The sequence below is a fragment of the Pseudonaja textilis genome, chromosome 3, assembly GCF_049901715.1.
Source record: "Pseudonaja textilis isolate UNSWEBS1 chromosome 3, rPseTex1.2, whole genome shotgun sequence".
NCBI lineage: Eukaryota > Metazoa > Chordata > Lepidosauria > Squamata > Elapidae > Pseudonaja > Pseudonaja textilis.
In genome coordinates, this window is record NC_141992.1 from 44,740,598 (window position 1) to 44,763,974 (window position 23,377).

Below are 23,377 nucleotides of genomic sequence, written 5' to 3' on the forward strand. Positions count from 1 at the left end.
CTACGGCGCTGCCTGTTTTCTCCGTACATCCCAAATGGTTTCTCGCCACGTTGCTCTTCGTTTTTAGGAAATGTTGGGTATGAAAACGGCGACCAATTATTTTGTGTGACGCAGCGAGGGATCGAAGCCGCCAGGAAATAGAAAACGTTTCCATCAGGCAGAGTTACGGCGGCCACCCCTTCGGGCGGGGGCCTTTGGGTCTTTGCGTCCGAAGCGGGATCGGACGGAAGAAGAGTCTGAGCAAGATGAACCTGGAGCTGCTCGGTGCGTGGGGGGCGGGGGGGGAGGAGGCGCTTCGATCGTTGCTCTTTACTTGGTGCTGGGGGGGCGCGGACGGGGCGGGGGGGCGATGGGTAGACGGGTCCGTGGGATGAACCCGGGAAGGCGCGTTTGTGGGCGATCAAGCAAGGCGGTGTTGGAAGTGGGGAGGAAGGGCCGCTGGGTTGCTGCTTAGACTGGAACGCGGGAAGCTTCGGGGTTTGGGGGGCGCGCATTTTCTCTCGTCCCGTTTGCAAAAGGGGGCGCAGCTGTCCAGCGGTACGAAAACGGCGGGAGGCTGCCTCTCCGTCGCTTTAAAAAAAAACCCCAAACCCAAAACATTTGTTTTGACTGAAATGCAAAAGAGTCCAGGCAGATGTATGCCGCGGACGCCTCCATCGGACCCCGACGGACCCGATTTTCATTGGTTGTAAATTTTGGGGATTGTGGTGGATGAAAGCCGGGCGCTTTCATCTTTTCTCTTTTGCTGGCTCCCCCCCCCGCCACCTCCCCCCCCCACACCCATTATGGGTAGGGAGGACGCCCACCCTTAATGTAATGTTGAGGTCAGATGATTTCGTAACTCTGTTTTCACTTTCCAAGTATTGTGTACGTGAGTTAGGAATGATTTGAATAATATAAATTTTGCTCGCCACGATGTAAAAAAGATGTTGAGGCTAGAAAAAGTGTGCAGAGAAGAACAACAAAGATGATTAGGAGGCTAGACCATATATAAAGATCGGCTGCTGGGATTGAGTACGACCGGGGGTGATAGGACAGCAGTGTTCCAATATCTCAGGGGCTGCCACCAAGAAGAGGGAGTCAAGCTATTCTCCAAAGCACCTCTGAAGGCTGGAGAAGAAGCAATAGGTGGAAACTAATCAAGGAGAAGCAACTTAGAACTAAAGTGAACTTTCCTGTCAGTTAAGAACAATTAATCAGTGGAACAACTTGCCTGCCAGAAGTTGTGAATTCTCCCACACTGGCAATTTTTAAGAAGAGATTGGACTGATTTGTCTGAAATGGTATAGGATTTCCTGCCTAACCAAGGGGTTGGACTTGAAGATCCCCGAGGTCCTTCCAACTATAATTCTATTCTATTCCATTCCATACCATACCCATACCTATCCCATTCATATGATAAAGGAATATCTGGTAAAAGCCTCAGCTTCCTAACATTTTGAAACAGACAGCACATCTTTTTCTAGACTTGTTAAGGCAATCTTACTGAACATGCCTGTTTTACTTGGGATGGAATTACAGTTAAAGGATTTGGAGGATACATGAGAATTAATGAACTTCACCTGATAACTATTTCCAAAATGGCCTCTCAAAAAGAAAACAGGTTTCTAGATTTTTTTTAAAATTTTATTTTATTACTTCCCCTTAAGGCATAGCAACATCTCATTTTTGAAGATTTCTAACTTTAAGAAGTACTTTAATTTTGATGATTATATGGTTATTGGAATCCAAAGAGTAATTTTGAATACAGTTTTGAAATTCCTGCAGCAAGGAATTTATTTTTTGCTTTTCCAAAAACAATAAATATTGTTTAAGTTTACTAATATTTTCAATTAGAAATGTATTAAGTTAGTTGAACCTCATTGCTAAAACTTTGTTCCATTTCTGGATAGCAGATATAATATTGTAAGGCATGCTACTCATTTATAGGTCAGATTTATTGTTTCAGTATATGCCCCTATTGTTAGATCTTCAGTAATGCAGCATGCAACAAAAAGAATTGTGGCATTTTTGAATTTCCTTCATATTTTCTTTTTCTTTTTCAGAATCCTTTGGGCAGAACTATCCAGAGGTATATATGTATATGTATTTACCCTTGTATAAATATTTTGTTCTATTGTTTGTTTGTGACTATTTTACTGGGCTAGAAAGGAGAATATTTGGTATATGTTCATACACATGAAATCGACTGTGTGTCTTAAATCTTCAACATAACATGAACTTGTGACAAATTATTTATTTGCATGAGACATTTCATGGAGTGAAGTAACATGGTTACGTAACCTATACATGAAACCTCTCCATTTTTTTATCCCTTTTTTGTTTTCAGGAAGCTGATGGCACATTGGACTGTATTAGTATGGCTCTTACATGTACTTTTAACAGATGGGGCACTCTTCTAGCAGTGGGTTGTAATGATGGCCGAATTGTCATTTGGGATTTCTTGACAAGGGGCATTGCAAAAATAATAAGTGCCCATATTCACCCAGTTTGTTCATTATGGTAAGGAATTATCCTAATACAAATTTAATTTGCTTTGTGGATGATATGCCTGCAGTTGAGTTCAGAAGAAAGAATTCTGCATGCATTTATTGTACAATGGTCATGTATTTAAACTTTGAGCATTTCATTAGAATATGTTTACTAGTTTTTATTACTAGTTTTTACTACAGTTCAGGGATATGCATAGTTGACAGCTAGGCAACTCAAAACTTTGTGTGAAGCTTAAACCAGCTGTACCAGAAAAATGAATCGGAATGAAGTGTCCAATATTTTGAAAGTTGTAATGAAAGTTGTTCCAATAAAAATTTCAGTGATAACTTCAGGTGCAATTTGATTCTGAAACACATATGCAGTCAGTTTGTTCTGATACCAACTAATAGGTGATACATAAAGATATGTTAAGGCTGTAGTGTGTGATTTTTCCACTGAACTTACAAGGCATTTAGTTCTTTAAATGTTTTTTGGAAATCAAATTTAAGGTTGCAGTGCTGTAGAAAGCTTGTCAACATGATATTTCATGGGGACAGTGAGGGTTGTACTGAGAGGCTATTTAGATCTTTCTCTTTCAGTTGGAGTCGAGATGGTCACAAATTAGTGAGCGCATCAACTGATAATATGGTATCTCAATGGGATGTTTTGACTGGTGATTGTGATCAGAGGTTTCGTTTTCCTTCTCCTATTCTGAAAGTCCAGTATCATCCCCGTGATCAGTAAGTAATATTAACACCTTTTTAAAAATAGTAGTAATCTAGGTAATTTCTTTGAAGTATATGCAAATTATAATACTTTTCATGGGTTGGTATAGTCTGGTTTTTTTTTTATTATACGGCTTAGCTGGACAAAACAAAAATTGGCTAGTTTGGGCATACAGTGTTATCACTACTGTAGAGGTATTGGCTCCAGAAATAAGAAAGTTTATCTGAAATACTGTGGGTCAGTGCATCAACAGGTTGATAGAATTGAGATCTAAGGTTCTTAGAATTCAGTATTGTTTTCAAGCACATGTAGAATACATGATAGAGAAAGATCTTGCTTTTCATCCCAGTATCAATATCTATGTTTCTCTTTGTCATGAGTCTAGATATTGTTCTAAACTTTGTGCAGAATTTTTTTAGGAATTTTTCTTCCATATGCATTTTCCTAAATACATGTGGAAATACAAATATACAAAATATGAAAAGTCTCTGAATTTGGCAGTTTGAGGAGATATGAGATTCCCTGCAAGATTCATGTAGCCCCCATTTTGCTGTTGATTAGAATAGCTATGAAAGCCTGGGTCTTCATCTAGGTTCTAGGCCTTTAATGAGAGAAAATGAGACCCACTGTTTCATTCCAGTTGTTTTGTTTGTCATCTTTTATCTCTATAACTCATTAAATGTTCTGTAATTTCTTTGATTGTAGTGAGCCATCTAGAGCTGAGACTCAGGCAGCATACACTAAAAAATTATTAAATATAGTAAACATCTGTCCACCTGTTTATTATATTCAATACAAAAATTATTAATTATAATAATTATTTCCAATGCTGGCATGCTAAACTGTCAGGAGGCAAATTAGCAGGCACAGAATCTGCCTTAGGCCTGAGATAAATAGGCTCAGACTCTATAACAGCAAACTCTAACAATACAGCTTTTGAAAAAAATCCTTTTGCAGCATCTTTGAGGTTAGACTCATGGATCAAACAGGAAAGCAGACTTTGAAACTGGTAGGCAGTAAATCCACAGAAGATGCAAAAAACAAGATTAGAGAAATCCAAGATGCAGCAATGCTGGATATTCATAAGAGAGATTGATAAATTGTTCTTAACATTGATCAAAGGGAGTGAGCATATTAAATAAACTTTGCTGAATATTCAGTAAACAGTGGTGACTCATTAAAGAATCGCTGCAGAGTTTGCTGTCCTGTTGGCACTTAAATGCCTTCTGACTAATCTCTCACATCTGTGAAGCTCAATCCCTAGTCTTGGATTTTCATTAAGCATCTGTTCCTACGATTAAATGGCTAACTCTCTGATTTTGAGTTATTGTCAACAGATACAGGCAAGGGATTCTGAGAATTTACTGGTTTTCTCTAAGAACAGGATCACTAGTTCCAATATTGTTAGAATCATGAGTGACAGGAATACTGCCACTTAATTGTTTCTTGCTCCATTTCTCCTCATTCTTCTCATCCCCTAGCCAGATCATATCAAATACCTTTACTGCATCACTGTTACATTTCATGGGGATCTGACCTGAAAGATTATTCAGAAACTTTCCTCATTAGAGAATGTAATCTTTGTCTTTTTGTTTTATTAGTTTCTTGGGGGACAGATGAAATAAAAGTGAAATGAATGAATAACTATATGGGGAAGCGAAAACTTATTTACCAATTATAAGAATTGTATCAACTGTTTAGCATATGAATGATACTGAATCAATTTATTAATCCTGCTTACACTTGTTTATGAGTACAAAATACGATTCACTTTTTTTCAAGGGAAAAAACATACTTCCCTTGTTGTGTTTTTCATGTTCTTGATGATGCATTGCTTGATGTTTGAGAATGTAGTTGTTTCTTGTTTTTCTATTTCTTTAGAAACAAGGTGTTAGTATGTCCGATGAAATCTGCCCCAGTAATGCTAACATTGTCTGATTCGAAGCATGTTGTCCTACCAGTAGATGATGATTCTGATCTCAATGTGGTAGCTTCTTTTGATCGACGAGGGGAATATATCTACACAGGAAATGCTAAAGGAAAGGTGAGAAATAATTATATTGTATTCTTTGTTCTGTAACCCAAACCTGTCTCAAAGGTAAACCCCATGTAAGTAAATGAGATTTTTATCTGATAAGTAAAAAACAGTTCTGCAGCAGGGATGTAGTTCTTGCTCACTTATCTCGTATTAAATCCCATTGAATTCAGTGGAGCTTTTCAATAATCACAGAGGATTCTGCTTCAATGGTGAGGCTCAATGATCATTCTTTGGACACATTATGCATAGACTTAATCCTCTGGAGAAGTCTATAATGCTGGGAAAGATGGAAGGAGAGAGAAGAAAGGGATCAGAAGCAATAAGGTGGTTGGACTTTTATAGCAGTGATTAAACCATTGGAAAAGTTGGGGACAGATCTATCTGTCAATAAAAGTCAGCATTGAGTTGATGACCCATAATCATTCCATGTCTTTAGTCACACTGTTCACTAGTTTGTTTGAAGATTTGTTGCATTTGCAATATGTCCACTAGATGTCACGCAATGAATATTCCATTGCTCAAAGACATATCACACATTCATGAACAATAGACCACATGCAGAAAATATATACTACCATACTACATTGATCAAGGATTCTGCATGACTACTGTCTCAAATGTTTAGGTTGGGCTATGTCTTGTTCCAGAGAATTCACAAAACAGTTAATCAATCTGTTACTTGAGGCCTCTATAGTAGAATTATTAGATGAAGGTACAATCAAATATATATGAAATGTTACTCCCGTTGAGAGTTGTTGCCAAACTAGCAAATGGTGTTATTTACTGGCTTTGACACAAAATACTGATTATCTAATGATGGGGTTCCTCCCACCTATTATCATTTTCCCTTATCAGAAGAACAGGAAATATTAAACTGGTATAAAATAAACAGATTTGAAAGTAGATTTCATAATCTATTCATATTTAGCTTTTTCAGGTGTGCTATTACTATTGTATAACATCCTGTGGGTGATAAAAGAGTATATAGAAATGCATATGTGTGTAAAAATAGTGTCTCAGAAACTCTTTTATTATTTTGGTATCACCCCGCCTCCTATAAATCTATATACGTATTAAATTCCATGCTTCTAAGCAACATTTATTTCAATCTGCTGATGCTTGAAGCTTTTAACAATTGAGTTTTATTATATAAAATATAATATATAATGCAGAAAAAATATAGCTTATTCAGAAGTAAGGATGCTTGTTGACATGTGACTGGTAAAGATAACTGACATTGCACAACACAAAGGTCATTTTATCATTTCTAAATATCAAAGCCAGAAAGTTTTGGGTTCAAATACATACAATGATACAAAGAATGTTACGATCAATATTCAATTGAAATTTCATATAGTAGTTGTAAAATGTTTCTCAATGAGGCTGTTCTCATTTGGAAAAATATTAATATACAAAATGAAATCTATACTGTTGGCAGCATACGTTGGGTTTTAATACCTACTGTAATATTGCAATGTTAAATGTAAAGCTTTGTCTCACTTTTAAATGATAACATACATGTTATAAGACCCTTGCTTACAGTTTCATAAGTTATGGAATAAAATATAATTGAGTGAACTGTATATCCTTAGAATTCATTGGATATTTCTTACAAGTTTTAGGTAGAAAGATCGTACCCAGAAAGACATATCTTCTTACTGTTTTAGATCTTGGTGTTAAAGACAGACACTCAGGATCTCGTGGCTTCCTTCAGAGTGACAACAGGGACCAGCAACACTACTGCTATTAAATCTATAGAATTTGCTCGAAAAGGAAGGTGAGTTGAAATCAGTGAGAGCTTCAGAATTTATTCACTGAAAGCATAATGGTGAAAAGGTTTTTTCTCCCAAGTACTATTTATGTAGACAATTTTAAATTCTTCCCACTTGTGATTTGAAGTGGAGTTACTGAATATAATCCTGTTCCTCTCAACACACATTCTGTGAGTGTTAAACGATGACAATTATTCATTTCAAAATGAGGGTAAATGATGAATGCACCTGGGTTTATCAGACAAGGATAGGAAATTTCCCGCCATGCCAGATCTCATTTTTCTAGGCTAGTATTGTTCGTTCTGGTCAAACTCATGCAGTTGTCTTTCCTATCACTTAGTTCCTTATCTTTTAACAAGGACTTGACTTTTGAAGGTTTCTTTACACAAAACATGTATTGTACAACAGAACTATGGCTTCTTCACGAATTAATGACATTTGTTCCCAGATGTCCTGCAGCGAAAGGGCACTATTTAAATTCATTGGAGTTGCCAAATGCCCATTTTTAATCAATGGATTGATACTTGGGCTTATTTTCAGAATGACTTTCTTTTACCTTTGGAAATGTTTTGAAATGTGCTTTTAGATAAGGGCAATTTTGGAATTTTTGAGTTTGCATTAGATTGTATGATCTTCAGCCAAATTTGTAATTTGTTTTTGAAACTGAAGAAGTTTTGAAAAAGCAGGTTACACTCTGACATAAAAAGCAGCCTTCAAAAACAAAATATATTCTGCTGTACTTGAATCTTTAGGTGCATCTAAAGGAAGTCTTTCTGACTTTCATATTATGGCTTAGTTGCAGGTAATTGGGATCTGCAATTCTGTTCTAAATGGCACAGACGTAAAGCAGAAAATCACATAAGTCAATTTACAACATTAGTTGCTTTTAGTAAATTTATATACCACCCCTCACTGTTTGCTATCATTAAGCAAACTGCCCATGGTCATTAAGTATGATGCAATTGCAGCTTCCTGCTGGCTTCCCATTCACTTTGCTTGTGGGAAGCCAGCATTGGAGGTTGAAAATAATTGTGATCATATGACCACAAGATGCTGGGACCATTACACCGGTAGTTGTTTGCTGGTCCACAAGCACTCGAATTGTGATCATATGGCTCTTGATATTTTGCAAATGGCCAGAACTTCATAGGCCAGTTTTAAGTCTTATTCATTCAGTGCTGTCATAATTCTGAGTGGTCACTGTATTGTAAAAGGGTGGAACAGCAATGCATTTCAGAAAGCTAGTATCATTGTAGCATGTTAATATGTTTCCATCTTCCAGTTGCTTTCTCATAAATACTGCTGATCGCATAATCAGAGTTTATGATGGCCGGGAAATCTTAACCTGCGGTAGAGATGGGGAACCAGAACCTATGCAAAAACTACAGGATTTGGTGAACAGGTAAATATGTAAAGTAACTAAGGCATCAGAATATGTTTTCTTTGTAATATTCAATAGTTAATCAAATAGTTAATAATAGTTAATCCTCTTACATGGCTGTTTTCTTTGTAACCTTTCAAAACAATAACTATTCATTCAAACATTCAACTTGTCTTATATGACAGAATTCCCTGATTATTGATCCCTCACCACAGATCCCCCACTTACCAAAAGAAGACCTCTATCTACATGGCTAAAATTGTATAATTATCTGGTAGTAACACTCTTTTAAAAATTGAAAATTAGTTTTGAGTAATCTTCATAGGATCAAGTTGTAAATGTACAAATGTAAGTTCCCTTTAGGTCAGACTCAGTCCTAGTAATTAAATGGATGTATCCATGTTGTTTTCTTAACAATAAATTGAAATGGTTTTGTCTTTTTTTCAACTTCCTGGTTTGGTTTATAGCCCTAGAATTTGCTGCTGGTCTCCCATCCTAGTCCTAACTATGTGAATTTGAAACATTTATATAGTGCCCATCTTGCAACAAACTCTGGGTAGCTCTCCATCAAAAAAAGCTCTTGGATAATTTTGTACAGTATATTCCCTAATATAGTATCCTGTCATTTAAAGTGAATTTGAAAAGTACTGCTATTACACTGGCCAGATTATGTATTCATTTGTGGTCCATTTTCATATATATCTATTACCTTCCTATCAGAGTCTTTAAAGTAGGATCTTAAATTGATATAAAAACTGAAGAAGAGTACAATAAATGGAAAATGATATACCAGGCACCTATACAAGACCATTCATAAGGAACAAAGCTAGGGGACAGATGGACCCATCTTGGTTGGGAAGAGAGTTTTCTAGCTGCACCTGTCTATTTAATGTAGATAAATTATTGATGCAGACAATTATGGGATAAGATGAGCCAGCAAATGATTTTAGCCAGATTTGCAGAGTTGTTCCTTTTTCATTCATATATTTTTAAAGGCATCCCTCTGTAGAAATAGAACCTTCCTTCTGTTATGCTTGTGTGAGCCAAGATCCAAGAATTTTACGAGTCTGGAAAAGGAGAGTTGAAAGACTAGTGTTGCGCTGCACTTTATGTTTTCTATTTTCTATTTTCTAATTACATTTTACATTTTGCAATAGCTATTTTAAATAATCACCCAAGGATTGATAGTCCAGTTAACCAATTTGGGAGATATAGTTTGATTTGAATACTTACATTTAGATAGCAGAATTTGCAATTTGCGTTTTTGGAATATGTCATTCTCTCCAGATAAAATATTTTTAAGAGTTTGGTGTTTTTTAAAAAAATCTTTTTATTTTTCCTGCCCTTGAAAAAAAAACCGCTTAACTTTTTTCTGCTAATACCTTTCTTATAGGACACCTTGGAAGAAATGCTGTTTCTCTGGTGACGGGGAGTATATTGTTGCAGGGTCAGCCCGTCAGCATGCTCTGTACATATGGGAGAAAAGTATTGGCAACCTTGTGAAAATCCTCCATGGCACTAGAGGAGAACTATTGCTGGATGTGGCAGTAAGTGCTGCATCTTTCTCTCCATTCTCTTTTGTCAAAACAACGGGCCTGATTTATTTTAATATACCTGCTACTTTTCTCCCTCTTCCTGCTGCAATTCTAGTGGCATCCTGTCCGACCAATCATTGCTTCTATTTCCAGTGGAGTGGTATCTATATGGGCACAGAATCAAGTGGTAGGTAGAATTCTGCTGCATTTTATTAGCCTTCTACATTTTGATTTTAAGTGGAGGCTCTGTTTTCATCTATTTTGAATATTTTAAGTATTTGCATAAACTACACTGGGGTTGTATTCCAAGTAAATGCAGAATATAGAATAATATAAAAAGAATGCAAAAACCATCTAAATAAAATCCTAATAGACAGAGGAAGCAATGTGACAGTAGAATCAATTACACACAGAGGTGGTAGATTCCCCTTCACTGGATATGCTTAGGTGAAAGCTCGAGAGCTGTTTGTCTTGTTGCTTTAATTTTGATTTTTTGCCCTGAAGGGGAACTTGACTACGATAACTTAGATTACCTCTCCTGTTCTAGATCATTCAGAGAAGTTGAGGTGCTAGACTTTCATTTTTTATTTATGCAAAAACAAACATTCAACTTGTAGGGTTTTTGCACAAGCATACACAAGTTGAATCAAACAAGTTCAAATTACAAGAGTCCAAAGCGGCAGGTGAAGACATTATTACCATGTTTTTCACTCCAAAGACACACTTTCCCCTCTGCAAAAGTGGTTGGAAATGCCTGTGTGTCTTATGGAGTGAATATTGCATTAGAGACTGTGAGGTGTATTACCTCAGGGGTCCCCAAAGGTGGACCGTTGTCGGTCCTTTGGTGAATAGCAGCCAGGCCACGGCAGCGGGATCCTTTTACAGTGCTGAACCATGCCTCTTCTGTCTTTGTCATTGCCCACTTCTTCTGTCTCTTTTCCGCAGTGCAGGAATCAATAGGCAGAGCTAGCACATGAGAGGACACCTATCTGTGGTCTTCTCAGGCTCCACCTCCTGCCCTCACTACACTGCTGCTCCATATTCGGTGCTCCATATTTTTTTTTGTCGTTGTTTCCTCCTCTAAACCTAGGTGCGTCTTATGGTCAGGTGCTTCTTATAGTGCAAAAAATACGGTAGGTTATGGGAGAGCAACAATTTTAGGAAACAGGAGGTTCCAGGCTTTTGATGCGAAGACCAGGATAGAAGGGTTGTCCCCAAACTGGATTTTAAGTAGAACCCCTTTATGAAGTAGGTTGCAATCAACACAAGGAACACCCTTATTGGGCAAGGGGGGCCATAGAGTCAGTTTGCTGCTCAATATACAGCATAATGTCATTAAAAAGCTATGGTCATTGCTTACATGGTGCTTATGTGCTACATAGCATCACAAGTTTGAAATGTTTTTGGGTGGGGGGGATTTATGGTTTAGGAAAACTGGAGTGCCTTTGCACCTGATTTTAAAGAGCTGGATGAAAATGTAGAATATGAAGAACGGGAGTCTGAATTTGACATAGAAGATGAAGATAAAAGTGAGCCAGAACAGACAGGTAATGAATGTATTTTAAATTTATTTTAAAAACAAGAACAACCCTGCTGGAGATGTCAATGCCCATTTGAATCCAGCATATCTTTTTTTCTTATCATGGCAAATTGGATACCTTTGTGGCGGGAGATGAAAATACACTGTTTTCTTTGAATCGTCCAACCAACAGATGATGGTTGTCTTCACCTGCTGACAGCCAGTTGCCAGCAGTATGACTGGAGGCCAGCTACCATAAGAAAGCCATGTGAAGCTTCAGAACTGGGGTCCATGCTAAGTAAATGTATGTGACCTAACCTTAATATTTAAAATAGTAAAGTTAGTGTAAAATTAAAGAGATCCTTTTGAAGCTCTGCACTGCTGTGTTTTAAAAAATGTGAGGTATGAATCATCTCACATTTATAAGTAGTGCAGTTTAATGTCTTTTTGTTAATATGTTACAATTGTCAGAATTTATATTTTATAAAATGCTTTATAAGATTTTATGCTTTATAAAATAAAACATATCTTTGCCTATACAGGATATAGCAAATACCGATTATATATTATAATTATATCATAATTATATTATAATTATATTAATTATATTTACACACACACATAATTTAGGTGGGAAAGTTATATAAATATAGCATTTTTATGAGCTTGCATTGATGATTTTTTTTAAATCCCTCTATAAAGCATGGCATCTATGTGTCTGCATTGTTTCTTGTTTTCTTTCCTTATATGTTTACTAATATAGATCTAACACCAGACTAAAAACTTTAATTGGCTAATGCATTTAATATTTTTTTCTGACTATTTATGTCCCCATTCAAATCAGAAATATAGAGTACAGCCTTGTTACTCGGCTGATTAGAATATGTATAATCAAGCTTCTGTAATTATTGATAACTATCTTAGTATTAATTGTTGTAATCCCTGCAGAATAAATTGTTCTTGGGTATATTTGAACACACATTTAAATACCATCCTATAAACTGTATATTAGAATGGTTTATCTGTAACAATCCTTTCTGGGGAACAGAAACATCGATGGGATTTATTTCTGATAATACGCATGACTTCATCCTTCTAACTAAAACATATATACCTTATCCCAGGGCTTTATTTTTCTTTCTTTGCTTTTTCTTTATTGTCCATAATTTCTGAGCCTACAGGACTGTTTTAAACTAAACAATTATATGCCTACTTTACTTTGGAATAATGGATATTACAACTTTTGTTAGGATTGTTTTATTGCATTTTATTGTTTCATTTCATTTCATTTTATTTTTTTAAAAAAATATTCTGAAATGTTTAATGTTTAAAAGTTTATTATTTTATTGGACACATAAAAAGAACAATGCATTTACAAATACAGAATTATTCTGTTAATGATATTACCAAGCCACATTACATGAAACTTCTATTAAAAGTACAATAAAGTTGAACATGTTACTTAAAAATATAGCTGTTACTTAAATTGTCTAATAAATCTCTCAAGAAGATTGCTAGAGGATAGCAAACATTGCCAGTGCCTATTTTTATTTTAAGTTTTTTTAAATGCTTTTGCACCCAAAAGAGCCCAAAGCAGTATATGGGGAAAATAATAAAGAATTGATTTTAAAAAATCCAGTAACAAATTTCCATCAACAAAAGAGTAAAACATTTTGAATGCTCTAATTTAAAAGAGTTCAATTAAATAACATTTAATTCTGGACTCCTTGTTACCTTGCAGATGTTTACATGAACGTCAGTGTTAATGATATTTGAAACAGAATAGCATCTGAATTAATAGTGCATCCCTTAGGAGGGCATTCTATTAACTGGAAGTAAAAATAGTATGTACTTAATATTATGGTTTACTATCCTTTTATCTCCATTAATTTGCTAGTGCAGAACAGCACTTATCAAGTAAATGCTAATGGTCTCCTAATTTTTTATTTTGACTTTCGTTACTTGACAGGTGCTGATGCTGCAGAAGATGAGGAAGTGGATGTAACTAGTGTAGACCCTATTGCAGCTTTTTGTAGCAGGTAATTGGTAATGGCCCAGCTATTACAAGGCATAAATAAATTTTAGTTGACTAAAATTATGAGCATGAATTATTTGTGTGTGCATATTTCAGAATCAAGTCCTGCCCATTCAGTAATATTTACCGTTTGTTAAATCAGATTAACCTTGAAGCTTTAAATATCTGTGATATGAGTAGGATGCTAGTTCTGATCAAAAATACCCTGGTGCAAGAGTCTGTTATAAATGGCATCTAATTTAAACTCAGAAATTTAAATGTCCCTCTTCCAAATGTTTGAACAATGTTTTTCTTGTATAACAGTTGTGTGGTTAATGTAATTTGTGGTGAAACTTATTAGGAAACCAGGACTGTTGTTAAGAAATGTATTCTTTTTTTCCATATGTGAGATGCCTTCACAGTATGCACTTGAATGGTTAATGTGGGGGTAAATGATAATACAAAATCAAGTGAAGGAACATTCCTTCCTTCCCTCATGAGTTGTGTGTTGCTAATGAAAAAAATAAATGATTTCTCTGACAGTGATGAAGAACTGGAAGACTCTAAAGCTTTACTCTACTTGCCTATTGCTCCTGAGGTGGAAGACCCAGAGGAAAATCCATATGGGCCTCCACCAGATGCAGTTCAGACTGCTTTACCGGATGATGGAATAGGCTCTGAGAAGAAGCGGCCATCTTTGTCCGATGGACCTCAGCCTCCAAAGAAGAAACCTAAAACCACCAACATAGAACTGCAGGGAGTACCTAATGATGGTGGGTAGGGATACCTTTTCATTCCGTTACAGTTAGGTAGACTTACTAAAGAACCATCATCTGTTCCTTTAGTTCATACCGCCAATATGATTAATTTTCAGTAGTCTTCAGAATAAATGGGGATGTACAGCTATGCTCTCATTTTTTTCTGAACTACTTGACATTGTGATTCATTTAAGAAATCAAGTGGAAATCAAATGTCAGAATTCTGTCATTTGTTATATGGTAGTTCTACTTATTTTCTATGAGACCAGCTCATCATCTGGAAAAGAATGCTTTTGAATTGAACAACTTCCCCACCCTTTACCTCATTACATAAATTTCATATGTTACTTCTCTTTACTCTGTTTTATACAGCCTTTGGCAAGCGTTGTGGGAGCACTCCGTTTGCCTTTTCCAGATGGTTCACCAAAAGCTTTTGGAAAGAACTCATCTCCCTAAATATTATAGACATACAATGCCTCCTCTGGATTGCCAAAAGGTTGCATGAGTACTTCAGAGGATGCAAATGGCTCATCTTCCACAGCACTCCCTACATCTGTGAGAAATTTTCAGCACGTGGTGCAAGACCATGCATTGCAAGAATATCGTGCTTTGGAGGGTATGCCATTTAATTCATCTGGATTATTTGCCAAAACCTTGGGGAGTGAACAGTGCCTGTAGCATGATTCATCAAAGATATGCTGTAGGCCTTGCCAGAAAATAATCATATTCAGAATTCCCTTGCTAAATTCCAAAGAAATGGCTGAAGTGACTGTAGGGGATGGACAAAGCTTTTTTTTTTTTTTTGAAGCAAATTGCATTGTTTCTCCGCTTCAGTGAAGAGAATCAGGTCATCTCATCTTAAGGTGGTGATGAAGTTGCTGAAACGCATAATTTCTTTTCAGGGATAGATGAGGTATAGGTGAAAGGAAGAATGGCTTCAATTAAAATCATATCCTGAAAGCTAATATCCCACAATCAGGTAAAAAAATGAAGTTGAAAAGAGGTGGCTGTTTCAGCAAGATAGTGATCTCAAATCAAATATAGTTCTAATTCACCTGAGAAGTACTTACAGGAAAGAAATTTAAAGGCTTTGGAGTGGTCTTCAGAGCCCCCAGACTGAATATTGTTGCAGATCTATGAGGAGAATTTAAATATGCAGTACATACAAGGAGACCTGTGAATGTTCCTGCAAGGATAATTGATAGGAAAAAAATGAAAAGAAAGAAAGAAAAAGTACTTAGCTGATTATAAAAAACATTTGGAGGCGATCAATTCAGCCAATGCAAGTGTTACAAACACTATCCAAAGTTTTGTCACTGGCTCGTTCACTGTTTACTTACTTTTAATCTATAAAGAACCATACATAAATTACACGTATATAAGTTTGCTGAAACATATACTTGACTTTGTACCATGGTGTCAGGTTTTGTTCCTTTAGTCCAATTCATTGAAATTTAACCAGAAAAGCCTAAACTTTTACATACAACTGTGTGCCTTGATTTGCACAGATTTGGAAAATAAACAACAGAGTGAATCTATTGGTTTCCCTTTTAAAGAAATGAAAATACACACTTTCTGTTCTAAACTTTTACAGAAGTCCATCCACTGCTGGGTGTAAAAGGAGATGGTAAATCCAAGAAGAAGCAAGCAGGGAGACCTAAAGGATCAAAAGGTAAAGAGAAAGATTCTCCATTTAAACCGAAACTCTACAAAGGGGACAGAGGTTCTTTACCTCTGGAAGGAGCAGCGAAGGGTAAAGTGCAGGCGGAGCTGGGACAGCCTTTACCAGGTAAGGACCCACCGTGAGCATCTGCTTGCTTGGTGACCTGCTTTGTACAGAAATGGCCTAATCTGAGCATTTGAACTTCTCAAACGCTACCTGCTTGCTGAATGTTTAGCTGCTGCGCTCTCAAGGATAGACAGAATTGTACTTTTTGACTCGTAACATTTATTTTTCATCACAAATATTGGTAAGTTCTGTAACATGCATTCTTCAAGAATGTAAACCCTAAGAGAAGAATGTAATTTTATGACACGGAGAAGCAAGCTGTTGATATTGATGCTCTTTACTTCATACCATTATAATTTCACAATTGCAGTTAAAGAAAATCCCAGAAGCTGAAAATAAAGGGATAGAAATAATGAAAACTAAAATTCTTTTCAGGATGCAACTGCTATCATTTTTTAAAATGTCATACTCTTTGCAGATGCTAGAAATTGAGAGTATTTAAAAGGTTGAGAGGGTAATATACCTTTCTTTATGTGTCTACTTTGCCTATAGTTGAGGAAGGCATTCTGTTTGCTCTTCCCTTTGCACCACTAGGCACGATTTACTAATTCCCATTTTCAGCAGGCTGCTAAGAATTTTGTTGAGAACTTGTCTTTCTTCTAAGCTGTGGAATTTACAGGCAGCTCAACATTATTTATTAGCTACTTTGAAGCATCTTTCTAACATTTTTGGCTGTCAGCTTCCAACTGTGAGCTCCAGCAATGGAAGTAGAGGTTTGATTATAAACTGCATGCCATCAAATACTGCTATTCTATGGGCCAAAACATGCAGGATCCCCCATTTAATCTTAACAAGGATGTTTTAGCAGTTCAAACCAGAAAAAAAATGGTTGCATAAGCAAGTATAATGCAGATACACTTTTCTTCTATCTGTCCTTTCTCACTGTTGAACTGTTGTTGCTCTGGCATTGCTTGAAGCAGCAAACCATCATTGGTATTAGCGGCACCAGGGTGGGGTATTATTATTTATTATTATTCTCTTATATATTGTTTTTATGTCCTTGTAAGTTGCCTTGAGTCACCATGTGCAAGTAGGCGGCAATATAAATTTTCTAAATAAAATAAAGTAAAATGAAATAAATACCGAAGTCATTTTTGTGACAAATGTAGCCAATTTGCCCCCACCCCACCCATGACTCCCTATATACAGTATAAAGTTACTGCATGGGTATTTATTATGCCTCTAGAAGTTGTGAATGCTCTAAATTGGAAGTTTTTAAGAAGAGATTGAACAACCATTTGTCTGAAATGGAATAGGGTTTCCTGCTGAGCAGGAGGTTAGGCTAGAGGACCTCCAAGGTCCCTTCCAACTCTGTTATTATTTCCTTTGTTCAGGGAATTCCTGAAGTTCTTACAGCATCCTCTTAGCAATTATTTTTGTGTGTCCCAGTTTTCAAGATTCTCTTCTCCAGTGTTGAAAATTGGAGCGTTGGAATTGCCACGAAAGATTTTCTTTTTCATGGCTAGAGGGCAGTCACCCTTCCCTGATGAGATAATGGCTCTGTAGTGGACTTTTAATTTTTTCTGATCTTTTCTCCTAGAATTGTTTTGGCAGTCCTGTTGTTTTTCAGAGTTAATACTGAGAGGGAGGAAATGCTGTGGATTATTCGAAATATTCCTAGAAATATTGGAGCAAGTGCGAGGAGCAGCCAACTATGTGGAAAACCTTGCTTTTCCAGTCTAAACTCTTAAGGAGGAAATCATATTTGGGCTATTAGCAGAGAATCTCAGGGCTAAGATGTTTGCTTTGATCAAGTTCTGTGATATTAACTGACAAGCGGGCAAGGTTGCAACTTGATTCCACTATACTGAATTTTTAAGAATTCTCTACAGGGAGTCCTTGATCTACAACCAAAATTGAGCCCCAAATTTCTATTGCTAAGTGAAACATTTGTTGCCCCATTTTGCAACCTTTCTTGCCACCCTGAATCACTGCAGTTGTTCACTTAGTAACATGGTTGTTAAGTGAATCTGGCTTCCCCATTGACTTTGCTTGTCAGAAGGTTACATGACCTCCCAGGAGACAGTTGCCAAAGCGTCTGAATTTTGATCCCATGAGCATGGAGATGCTGCAATGTTGTAAGTGTGAAAAATGGTCACAAGGCACTTTTCTCCAGCACCATTGTAACTTTGAATAGTCACTAAATGAACTAAATGAAGTCAAGGACTACCTGTATTCACTGGCTTGGCCATTCAGACTGAGTAAAAACCCTTTTCATCTTTCCCATCTGTATATAGATGACAAGACTATTTTCTGCTCAATTGGTTGATGAGGCTCAATGATAAAAGAAATGAGTCTAGGTGAAACATTGAGTGATTTTTTTACATTTTTTGTAATAGCTGTTAAGTAAATATTCAAAGGTAACTCAGCCTAAAATATTTTGTATGTCCTTGAAGCTCAGTAGCTACTGCTGTGAATCTTATAATTTCCAGAACCCTTATTTGCCTCATTGCTGGCCCACTGTTACTCAGCTTGTTCATTGTCCTTCCTGCTCTGCTCCTGTTTTGTTGCTTTTATGATGATGTTATCCCCTGAATCCCCTTACAAATGAGAATTAGGAAGCTTGGCAGCCTTCCAAGTCATAAACCTGTTTCCATATCTTTCCCCCTAAGAGCTAATTTTATTTTTTAACTGTTCAAAATTTCTTTAGCAATAATCAGAAGCTTTTTATGTATGCATGTGTGTATATATTATTTATTTATTTTTGTCAATTGCTTACAAGATAATAGGTATAAGTAAAAACATAGTTATGAATACATGGACACATATAAGAAAAATAAAAAAAATAAAAGAAACAATTGGACAGGGACAGTAGGCACGTTGGTGCTCTTATGCACGCCCCCTACAGACCTCTTAGGAAAGGGTTGAGGTCAATAGTAGACAGTCTAAGGTTAAAGTTTTTGGGGTTTGGGGAAGAAACCACAGAGTCAGGTAGAGTATTCCAGACATTGACCACTCTGTTGCTGAAGTAGTATTTCCTGCAATCAAGTTTGGTATGGTTAACCTTGAGTTTGTATCTATGGTTTGCTCTTGTGTTGTTATGGTTGAAGCTGAAATATTCATTGAAGGGTAGGACATTGCAATGTATGATTTTATATACTATACTTAGATTGGACTGAAGGTGGCGTAATTCTAGGTTTTCTAGGTCTAGAATTTTGAGTCTGGTGGTATAAGGTATTCTGAAACGAGTAGAAGAGTGGAGAACTCTTCTTGTGAAATATTTCTGGACTTTCTCAACTGTGTTAATGTCAGATATGTAATGTGGGTTCCAGACTGATGAGCTGTATTTGAGTGGTCTAGCAAATGTTTTTTATGCTCTAGTTATTAGTATAATATTACCAGAGAAAAAGCTATGTAAGATTAGGTTAACAACTCTTTAACAACTCATAGCCTTTTTGGCTATGTAGTTACAGTGGGCTCTAGCACTTAGGTCATTAGAGATGAGTACTCCAAGATCCTTGACAGAGTTTGGATCATCAACAAGGTAGTTTGGGTATAAAATCTATTCCTAGGCAGAAATAAAACTGCAATTAAATGACATTAAATTTTCTGATGGTGTCTATGGGATTATTAATCCATGAGTTTCATTGGAACAAATCCAGAGATCAGCTCTAGAAGATTGGAGAAGGATCCTGCGGGGTGCCGGGGTAGTCAATAAATCTGCAGGATCCTCACCTCATGTAGGTATGCTTAGCCCAGTGTCTTCAGGGTACATTTCTTGGTTTTAGGTAAAGTTTTTCTCATTATCAAAGTCATCCTGTTTCCCAGCTTGAGGATATTTAAGCAGCTGATAAGTGGCCAGGCAGATCTCCAAAAAATACTACAACGTTGCCCTTGCTCAGCCATCTCCTAGTAATATGCCAGTTTCTCCGGGTTCCATATAGGATTCATGCTTCATTGTCTAGGACATCCAGCCTTCTTGAACTTGGTACTTTCCACTATTTCTATCAGCTTGGCCAAAATTGGCTGCGGGTTATGGGACATCCACTATTTTATAACACCAGATTGGGGAGGCTTAACTAATTTCAGGTTTAGGAGGCTAAATTATTGTCTGGCTTCTTGATATTCTAGCTATAGTTCATTCCAACCTCTGAACTTGATTTTAGGAAAATATGGTAGAAATGGGTTGGCTCCCTGTATGCTAGACCCATATAAAAGGTAGAGGAAAAAGAGCCACATTCATTAGAACATGAAATCATTGCAAAGGAATATCTGGTGTACTTTTCAACTGTTTAGTGGATGGCAGAGTGGCAGCAGCAATAGAGCTGGCAGTGGTACCTGGTGGTTGGCAAATTAACGTTAAAAAATATCAGTGGTCCACACAGACTTTGTGTTGGGCCACATGTGGTCTGCGTGCCATATATTATACAAGCCTGCTCTGTACTATTATAAATCAGTTTATGAGGCCGTAATTGTCTGAACTATTTTTGAAATTGTGAAAACATCCTGGCGAATTGAATCTCGTGGGAAAGAATACTTTGTCGGACGAACAAGAACTGCCTGCCCTTGTAGAGTTTAATTAACAAGCTGATCTTGAGATAAGGTTGCCATATAGCTCCTGGCTTTGTTACTTGAGGTTGTGCTCCTCAATTTCCTTACTACAGAGAGCACTCTTGACATTGTAGTAGTGAGAGGAAGTCCTGAGTTTTTCTGAAATACATTTTCTTTTGCAACAGTTTGAAAAAAAAAAAGCTAAAAACAGGAAGCGTATAGTATTAAATGTTGAGGAAGTACCTCCCTTTACTTCTACACCAGGTGTGGATGATTTTTGTAGTGTTTATATTTTCTGCAAACTATCTGAATTCTATTGGGAATATCAGTAATACTTGGTTTTTCTTTTCTTTTGGTTTTGATTTTTAGCAGGTGGTGGAATCTCGGAGTTGTTATGAAAGCTTCCCTCCTCATTCCGTCTTTTTTCTTACTTTGACGTCATTACATAAAATACGGACTAATGTTAAATCAGATAATGGACTGCCTTCATGTGGGGAAAAAATATCTGACTGAACTGCCTGCATCTCCAGGGAACAATTTATGCAAATTATGGAAGAGGAACATTTTTGTCCCTAGACATTTCTTTTTACTAATAGAAAACAGACAAGGAAAGATTTTAATAAAATCTGATGGGAAAGAGCTGGTTTTTGCCCATAATCTTCTTGGAGTTCCCTAGAGTACAAAGTATGGAACAAGATAAGAAGTATGGTCATTGAGTCCTGGGTTACCTTATGTTACATGGCTTAATTCTTGAGAAAGAGAAATGCTGGAATCTTATTGAATTCCTTCAACAGGCTATTATTGCCTTATGACTGGCTAAATCAAATTACTCTGAGCCTTGTTGTTGTTTATTTCTCAATCGCATTGAATTGTAAATGCAGTTAGTCCTTAGCTTACTATCCTACAGCTATGATATATTGTAAATTGATCTAGTTTTCAAACGGGCTGTTGAAATCCAGATGTCTCTAATGTATAAGAACAAGAACTATTTTTCCAAGGGAGAAAAGGAGCATATAAAAAAGTAAGTAGACTGAGCAAAAAGTGTCTTGTTTCTTCTCACCATGTTTTAACCACATCCAGAGATGCTTGTTTCCCAAACCCTTCACGGTTCTAGGGAGAACAAACTTTACTAGACTCCATAGAGGAAGGGTATAAAAATGGAAAACACGGACTTATATTAAATGAATTCATTTTGTTCATATGCTCTGAAAACAATTTGAGGATATGAATGTTGATCCTGGGTCTATTTTACAAACAGGCCTTTCATTCAGGAGATATTTAAATGATGGCAGTGATGTCTTCAAAGTACAGCTAAAGGATATACAGGTGACTTACATACTTACATCTATCTATAGAATGGATGAAGGTATTTTAAATATGCCTTTTAGTTTGTTTTGTTTTCTGCATAATGTCTGTGGTATGTTTCTTCTAAATATATCCTGAGTTGAAATCTCATATTTTGTATATTATTATTTATGACATCCTTATTTCTAGAATTTTATGCAATATTCCCTTATATTATCTGGTTACCTTCAGAGCTTTCCAAGTGCATATGAAGAATAATAGAAAAGCTGTTGGATAATGACTGTTGTATCGTTTATGTGGTATTGTGAATTCAAATCAGATCTGTTTTCTACAGTTTAATGTGCGTTATTTTTCAGTTTTATATTATTATTTTTTGTTACTATTGTAGTTTGTACATAACCTGAAAAATAATTGCTTTTTAGCTACTGTAAAGTACTGTTGTGATGTTAGCGTCTCTAATTGTAAATAAAGAGGTACATTTTATTTCTTAAATGTAATCTGCTTTTTTTGTACTAGCTTTGTTCAAACAAGTTGTAGAATATTTTCTTCAATCTAGCTCTTAATTGATAAATCGATCGATTATGTGCCATCAAGTCACATTCAGCTTCTAACAAGCACATGCTATTATGGTAATTGGTGATGTACTCTGGTCATTTTAATTGAAGTGCAAACATTATTCTGAAGAAAACAATGGATTGTAACTGTCCTCTTTAGAACTGAGACAATGAAAAATATTGCAAGCTAAACAGTAGGAATTATCATAAGAAGCTTATCATGTAAGGCTATTGAATGTAATATAAAATTCTAATAAGAACAAAGAGGAAGAGTAATGAAGGACAGCTTCCATGATACATGTACTTTAATAACTTTTAATTTGAGCAAGATGTTTGTCATGCATGTAATGGGCCACTTCACACCACATCAGAATCATGCAGTGATTAGTAAAACAGTATTTTAACATCCAGGGATGATAAAAAGAATGACTCCCAACCCACAATTACTGAAACAATCTTCTATCATGAATTTCATTCTGAGACCATCACACAAAGCATCAGTTAATATGGAGCAGTAATATAATCTAAAGCAAGGGTGTTAAACTCGTGGGCCGGATGCGTGATGTGCTGGCCCCACCACTGCCCCTGCCCCCACCCAGTTTAGCGAAGGGGGAAAAGTCCCGATACATCATGTGATGACATGAGTTGACCCTGATCTAAAGTCTGACAGTGTTCACAAGCAGTGTTCCCTTTTCCCCAACACTATAAAAGATCAGTCAGCAAAGCCAATCCTGTTTTTTGCTATTTTTTTCTAGTATTGATGCCATAGTTCAGTAACTCCAAAAGCATTATGAGGAATTTAAGTGAATAATCTCTACTTCAGGAACTTGGGTTCGTTCACAATATTGCTCTCTACATTGCCAGTATTTTCAGTGTAACATGTAAGTCTTGTTTTAATGAGTTCATCTTATTACCACCACTTCCATTCATCTTACTGCTTTTGTACTGTCATTCTTTTTTGAGTTTTAAGTATGCACATATGGTGCATAGTACCACACAATTGCCATTGCAGTCCGGATGTAC

The 23,377-nt window shown here is 36.4% G+C and overlaps 1 protein-coding gene across 8 annotated transcripts; it reads left to right on the forward strand.

Annotated features, from left to right (window-relative positions):
• The first annotated feature begins 204 nt into the window (after nt 1-204).
• Nucleotides 205-22,292, forward strand: RBBP5 (RB binding protein 5, histone lysine methyltransferase complex subunit). 8 transcript variants are annotated; one of them, XM_026715530.2, is made up of 15 exons: nt 205-264; nt 2,046-2,071; nt 2,330-2,502; nt 3,072-3,212; nt 5,080-5,242; nt 6,904-7,013; nt 8,291-8,410; nt 9,783-9,936; nt 10,040-10,111; nt 11,354-11,471; nt 11,637-11,747; nt 13,413-13,482; nt 14,001-14,230; nt 15,810-16,004; nt 20,865-22,292. In XM_026715530.2, exons 1-15 carry the CDS (start codon nt 246-248, stop codon nt 20,891-20,893), a joined length of 1,731 nt encoding a protein of 576 aa, XP_026571315.1. In that variant the 5' UTR covers nt 205-245; the 3' UTR covers nt 20,894-22,292. The 8 variants fall into 8 exon arrangements, with proteins under 8 accessions (XP_026571315.1, XP_026571316.1, XP_026571318.1 ...); XM_026715531.2 differs by having other exon boundaries at nt 20,868-22,292; XM_026715533.2 differs by having other exon boundaries at nt 15,810-15,887.
• The last annotated feature ends 1,085 nt before the right edge of the window (nt 22,293-23,377 follow it).

What these genes read in the sequence shown, in the direction of transcription:
- RBBP5 (XM_026715530.2), top strand. An exon ending in CAGGAAATGCTAAAGGAAAG is followed by an intron (nt 5,243 to 6,903) that starts GTGAGAAATAAT and finishes TTACTGTTTTAG; the next exon opens with ATCTTGGTGTTAAAGACAGA. An exon ending in GCAGGGAGTACCTAATGATG is followed by an intron (nt 14,231 to 15,809) that starts GTGGGTAGGGAT and finishes AAACTTTTACAG; the next exon opens with AAGTCCATCCACTGCTGGGT.